Below are 6,682 nucleotides of genomic sequence, written 5' to 3'. Positions count from 1 at the left end.
CGTAATTAATTTTTTTTCCTTCGATTTCAAGTTTTGGATAGGCCATCGTATTTAGTTGCTTCTTGTATATAATTACACATTTACATTTATCTGGATTAAGTGCCAGACCATTACGCTTCGCCCAGCTACTCACATTGAACAAATCACAGTTACACACACTTATACACTCATCAATTTTACTCAATGGACGACTAACATACATTTGGACGTCATCCGCATACATATGACGTTTACAATTTAACAGGACGTCTGGCAGGTCATTCACATATAATGAGAACAAAAGCGGTCCCAGAACTGAACCTTGAGGCATCATGCTTCACGGCGCGCCTGGGGACCGGACTATTTCATGCGCGAGAATGTCATTCACATAAGCATTGGCCACCGATTGGGTCCTTTGGGTGAGTGGATCTTGCAGAGGGGGCATCTCTTATATCTCTTATTTCTTAGGCTTCCTTTCCTTTGCGGATCCATCGCTGGAGATTCCCGGAAATGCTGGCCTCAAGGACCTCATTCTAGCCCTCAAATGGATCAAGGCCAATGCCCGGAATTTCAATGGCGATCCCGAAAGGATCACCCTCTTTGGGCACAGCTCTGGCAGCATGGCCGTGCTGAAAAAAATCTACTTCCACTTACTACTACCTGTCTTCTATCCGTTAAATACGATTTTAATAGCTTTATAGCTACCTTACTAAAAGTGAAAAGGTTAACTAATTTACTTAATAAGATTTCGTGGTTAACCGTGTCAAATGCTTTACTGAAGTCAAGTAGTACTAATAGCGTCTCATTTCCTTCATCTTGTGCTAATCGAATGTCTTCCGTTATATTTACTATTGCCGTAGTACAGCTTCTTTGTCTTCTGTAACCTGACTGTTTGTCACTTAGTAGTGCATTGTTATCTAGGAAAGTTCGAATTTGTTGTGACATTAATTGTTCAAAACTTTTGACAAAAACGATAGAATTGATATAGGTCTATATTCATTTTTTCCTTTAGGGACCGGTGTTATTTTCGCAAGCTTCCATGTACTTGGAAATATTGATTTTGTTAAGACAGTATTGCAAATATAAGTCACATGTGGTAATATTTTCGGAAGTAAGATTTTTAGAAATTTTGGATGTATTTCATCCAGTCCGATTGTATTTGACTTAATTTTAAGCACAAGGACATCACACTGACTGGCACACATGAAGCTAAAGTTATTATCACAGGAACTATTTGACTATACTTTTATTGACTATATTGTCAATATAATGATTATATGCTACTTCAGGTACCCCGTTTATCACAAATTTTCTATTTAATTCATCTATGTCTACATCAATTTTGGTGTTATTTGTGCTCTTCCCTATTTCCAAGTCTTTGAGCTCCCTCCATGTCCTTTTTGTTAATATTGCACTTTGAAACCTTACAGAATAAAAAGACTTTTTAGCTGTCAGTATTAATAGGTTGGTTTTTTTCCTTAAAGCTTTAAACTCTTGATACTGAACAGACGTTCTGTAGCGTTTCCATTTGTTATATGCTTTGTCCCTTAATGATATATTGTGTGCAATACATTGATTGAACCATGGATTTTTCTTTGGTGCAATCTTTAATTTACGCAGCGGTACGAATTTTTCATAAAGACATGTTATGTGAGCTCGTAGCTGTTCTACTTGAGAATTAACATCATCCATGTTAAATATTATATTCCAGTCATATGTATTGAATTCGTCATTAAGTTTGGTAATGTCAATGCTCTTAAAATTTCGGTACCATATGTCGTCGTCAATCTTTTTACAATTAAAATCATAAGTCAGGAAAAGTAGGTCGTGTCTGGAAAATGTTGGGACAGACAACTGATCATAAAGAACGATTTTTTCTTTATCATTGAAAAAACAAAGGTCCAATAATGTACTTGCAGTGTTTGAGAAATGTGTTGGTCTACTATTATTGACTAGATACAAGCCTAACGATGCCATCGCTGACTCCATATGTCGTTCCTTCAGTATATTTCTGTTTAGATCCCCGATTATAATTACGTCAGTATAGCTTACAGATAGGTCTGAAATTGCATCAATTACTTGTTGGTAGATTGTATTGCGGTGTGGTCTGTACAGACAGCCCAATAGTAATTTAAGAGAACTGTTAGAGGCCGATAATTCTATAAAAAGGTATTCTATTGCACTTTCTGGAGGGTGCTTGCATATTAATTTGGATTTGAGTTTCTTGTTTATGTATACAGCAACACCCACACCATTTCCTTCCCGATCAGATCGGTATAGATCAAATCCGGTACACAAAATGACATTATCACATAGATGCGGCATGAACCACGTTTCCGAAACACAAACTGTATCAACATTCGATTGTTCAAACATATATCGGAGCTCATCAATCTTACTATACAGACTCTGAGCATTTATATGACAAATATTTATGCCATCTTTTTGTTTAGCCAGCGTACGAATCAATATCCTACTATTCGTTGCAAGTCTATTCATATTATGGACAATTTAAGAGATACTAAATAGCATATTAGCACCACAGGCAATATACACAAATCACTTATAACTATATAAAAACATAAAACCTTAAGGGAAGTTTTACTAACGAAAAAGGTTATTCTGGTCTGTCTCAACTGCCCTGTTAACTGCGCCTGGATCAACTGCTGCAAGCTCATCCCCGGAAGTATCCCGCAATGTTTGCAGGTCATGCATGTTATCCACTCTAAAAATCTCTCCAGCTGGATGCTTCTTAATATGCACGATCGCCCGACGAGTGAAAACTGCCGATAGTGCTTTTCCTTTGTTCATTTTCATCGCCTCTTTGAAAACAGCCAGATTCTCTTTAGACAGCTGCTCATTAATATAAAATGCAGCCTACGAGTCGAATTCCATTAGGTCCAGTGATAGCAGTTTTTTCGATTCCCTACGATAGTTGCCAACAGCTCGCAACAACGCCGCCTTCTCTCTCACACTCTCTAGTCGCAGGATTATCACTGGATCAACAGCTGTTCCGTGAGTTCTCTGTCGGATCCTAAAGATGTCTTTCACCCTTGGGAGGGGTGTTAGGTTAAGGGCAAAGCACATCTTGTTGAATCGGACCTTCAACATTTCACCTTCTTCAAAGGGTATTCCATGAATACGGAGATCACACGCAATGTCCGCTTTGGCGCGCTCAACACATTGTGTGCTTAGATCTCTAACTTGCGCACGTATTTCTTGCATACCATGTACCTCATTTTTGAGTTTGATAATTTGCTGCTCCATTTCGTGGATTACCTCACCCGCCTTTTCCAATTGCAGGACACGTTCAGTAAGTTTCTTCACATCTATTGCCATACCAAGAATTTGATTGGTCATAGCTGTGAACTTTTCCTCTATGGCCTGCAATACACCCTCAGACTTTAACGTATTTGCCGTGATTAGTTCAGCCTGCTTAGGAAACATTCTGTCCAGGGCTTTCTGAATATTTTCTGGTATTTCCTCAGAACTCTTCGGGCCCTTGAGATCAGTTCCAGATTTTTCTCGCAGACGTTTTGAAACTGGAGCCATGTTCAAAACGTTTTTCCGTTACGGTGCTGCTTGAAATACTGCTTTATACTGCTTGATATACTGCTGTGCCGACTCTTTACAATGCGTTGCCAATCACTTTGCTGTCTGCACTGCTTGCAACCTTTTATTGGGTAAGGCTACGTTATTCTCTCAGTGACTCCGAAAGATCAAATGCTGGTTTACTGAGAGTGGTTCAGAACAATAACAAATATTCTTTTTTCACAGCACAACCAATAACAAATATTTTTCCACTGTTTTTATACCCGATACTCAAAATGAGTATTGGGGTATATTAGATTTGTGGTAAAAGTGGATGTGTGTAACGTCCAGAAGGAATCGTTTCCGACCCTATAAAGTATATATATTCTTGATCAGCATCAATAGCCGAGTCGATTGAGCCCGGTCTATCTGTCCGTCCGTCCGTCTGTCCGTCCCCTTCAGCGCCTAGTGCTCAATGACTATAAGAGCTAGAGCAACGATGTTTTGGATCCAGACTTCTGTGATATGTCACTACTACAAAAATATTTCAAAACTTTGCCCCGCCCACTTCCGCCCCCACAAAGGACGAAAATCTGTGGCATCCACATTTTTAAAGATACGATAAAACCAAAAACGCAGAATCGTAGAGAATGACCATATCTTTTAGACTGCAGAATCTGAATTTAATCGTATTATTATTATAGACAGCATCAAGAAAACAATTTCATTTTTTCTCGCCCTGTCTCTCTCTAACACACACGTAGCATAGGCGGCTTTGCTTTGAGTAAAACATTAGCGCCTAGATCTCAGAGACTATAAAAGCTAGAGCAACCAAATTTGGTATCCACACTCCTAATATATCAGACCGAGACGAGTTTGTTTCAAAATTTCGCCACTCCCCCTTCCGCCCCCGCAAAGGATGCAAATCTAGGGATATTCACAAATCTCAGAGAGTATTAAGGCTAGAGTAACCAAATTTAGTGTCCGTACTACTGTTAGATCTCACTATAAAACGTATATCTCAAAATTTCGCCCCACCCCCTTCCGCCCACACAAAGGACGAAAATCTGTTCATCCACAATATTGCACATTCGAGAAAACTAAAAACGCAGAATCATAAATAATGACCATATCTATCAGGTTGCTGAATCTGGATCAGATCAGATAATTTTTGTAGCCAAAAGCAAGAAATCAATTTGCATTGGCTATGCAGCGCCCGACGTCACGCTCAGACTGATTTTCTGTCTCTCTCGCACGCACTCTTTGTCGTGTCGTTTAATATTAGCGGCGTCTGCCGGAGGAGAGCCATACTGAATTAGTATCGGGTATAACCGTAGAGTTGCGGTGTCCGCAGCAACTCACAACGTTCCCCCTCGTTTTTATTACAATTGGCGTTGTAGCGTTAACTTCAATTATTTCCACCGTCAATTGTTGTCTTTCAATGCGGACACAGTTTATGATGTGAACTAAACACTCTGTTTAATAAATAATAGTGTATCACTTGAGTTTTTCACGATTTTGTTCCTCTGTATGTTGTACACGACTTGCTTGCTTGGCGCCTGAGTATTTTTTCTGAAATGGGATAAATTAAAGAGGAATGCAATAATAAACTTTAGAACACACTCGTAACTAACTTTCTCTCTTTGTTTTTCCCATCTCTCATGAACAGTGGAGCAATAAGAGAGAGAGCGTACGATATTGTTTTGATTGTCTTATGACATTAAACTTAGCTAAAATTGCTTCGAAGAGAGAGATAACATAAGATACAAAACACAAAATAAGTGTTCATACTCGTCTTCAAACAAGTCTTCTGTGTGTCAGTCGAAGAACTAAGGTACTATTTGTGTTCAGGCCAACAGCAAATAACTTCCGCGCACTGTGCCAGCTCCGTGCACTCCGGCCCCAACTCGCTTCCGCGCTCGGAGGGGCACGATCCACAATCTACGGTCTAAAGTCCACGATCCACACGGCGCTTACCGCAGCTAAACGCTTAAGCTAAGTTTTAGTTACGTTTGCACCCCCCGTTTCAAACGGCCAAACTACCGCGCGAATCCCTAAATAAATACACACACCTACATATATACATACTGAGATGTGAACCAGATTAAGCAATCTGGTAGAGGTTGTCATTATCTATGACTCTTCGTTTTCAATTTCCTCGTACATTCAAAATTGTGGATTGATTTAGTGTGATATCTCAGAAGGCTTCCCAACAATTTTATAGCTCTTACAGTCTCTGAGAACTGCAAATAAAACTATTTTTCAAAACTTCATCATCGCCAAGATTTTTATTGCGCTAACTTACAATAGACTTCATAAATGCAATTTGAAATAATTCCAAATATTAGCTGTAGAATTTTGCGGTGAAATATTGTTAATTGCCTTTAATCAGTCTGCGGTCGCGGGGGACTAGCGTGGTGGACCAGAGCTGCTTGCGTGGGAGACGATAAATCATAAAAAGGCACGACCTTTTTTCATCAATGTGAGATTGCGACTCACTCTCAGTTTATTACCCTAAGCTATGCTGCAGCGAATGTTGCTCAACATCTTTATGGTGCTTTATTATTTTGGGCGTATCTATGGGCATTACATCTTAAAGGGTAGCGACTTCATTCTTTTTCTTTAAAATTTAAACTAATTTATTTCAAATTTGCGGCTGCATCGACCGATGTACCGAAAAAATTAACAAAATAATAAAACTACAATGCAAAAGCCCGAAAGCTTGCCTGAATGACGAGACAGGGAGCAATCGCCGCAAGCAGCTGAGACTGTCCTGGTCCGGAGTCCGCAGTGCTGGGGGGCGATGAGCGTCCCCACAGTCAGCAGGTTAGAGCCTCGTCATCGCTGATAACTCCCAACGGCCTCGAATTCATTGCCGTCTCGATCCCAAAGAGGACTGTGGCGAGCTTTTCGGCGGTTAGGATCGCGCTGCCTACCACCCGTACGAGTAGATTATTGCCTGTTTTCACACCTCCCTCCCTTAAACCTTCCAAGTGAGGAGCTCGCGGCGGTATGAACGGAAATTCACATCAGCTCTTTGATGCGAATTCGCGAGTCATGTCCCGCAGAGCGCTGAAGTGGCGGTTTGCTCCGACGAAGTTCGTCGCGCTGTCGCAATGGACGACTTGTCGATACGAAGTCAGCGCCTGACGAACCTTTGGAAAGCCAATAA

The 6,682-nt window shown here is 40.4% G+C and overlaps 1 protein-coding gene across 1 annotated transcript; it reads left to right on the top strand.

Annotated features, from left to right (window-relative positions):
- Positions 1–317: 317 nt before the first annotated feature.
- LOC6899467 (cholinesterase 1-like) lies at positions 318–680 on the top strand. The gene is made up of 2 exons (XM_002136029.3): positions 318–398; positions 448–680. The coding sequence occupies exons 1-2, from the start codon at positions 347–349 to the stop codon at positions 678–680; spliced, it is 285 nt and encodes a 94-aa protein (XP_002136065.1). The 5' UTR covers positions 318–346.
- The last annotated feature ends 6,002 nt before the right edge of the window (positions 681–6,682 follow it).

The sequence above is a fragment of the Drosophila pseudoobscura genome, chromosome 2 (assembly GCF_009870125.1).
Source record: "Drosophila pseudoobscura strain MV-25-SWS-2005 chromosome 2, UCI_Dpse_MV25, whole genome shotgun sequence".
Classification (NCBI taxonomy): Eukaryota; Metazoa; Arthropoda; class Insecta; order Diptera; family Drosophilidae; genus Drosophila; species Drosophila pseudoobscura.
The sequence above is the reverse complement of the archived record's forward strand: the minus strand, read 5'-3'. Positions and strand labels throughout refer to the sequence as shown.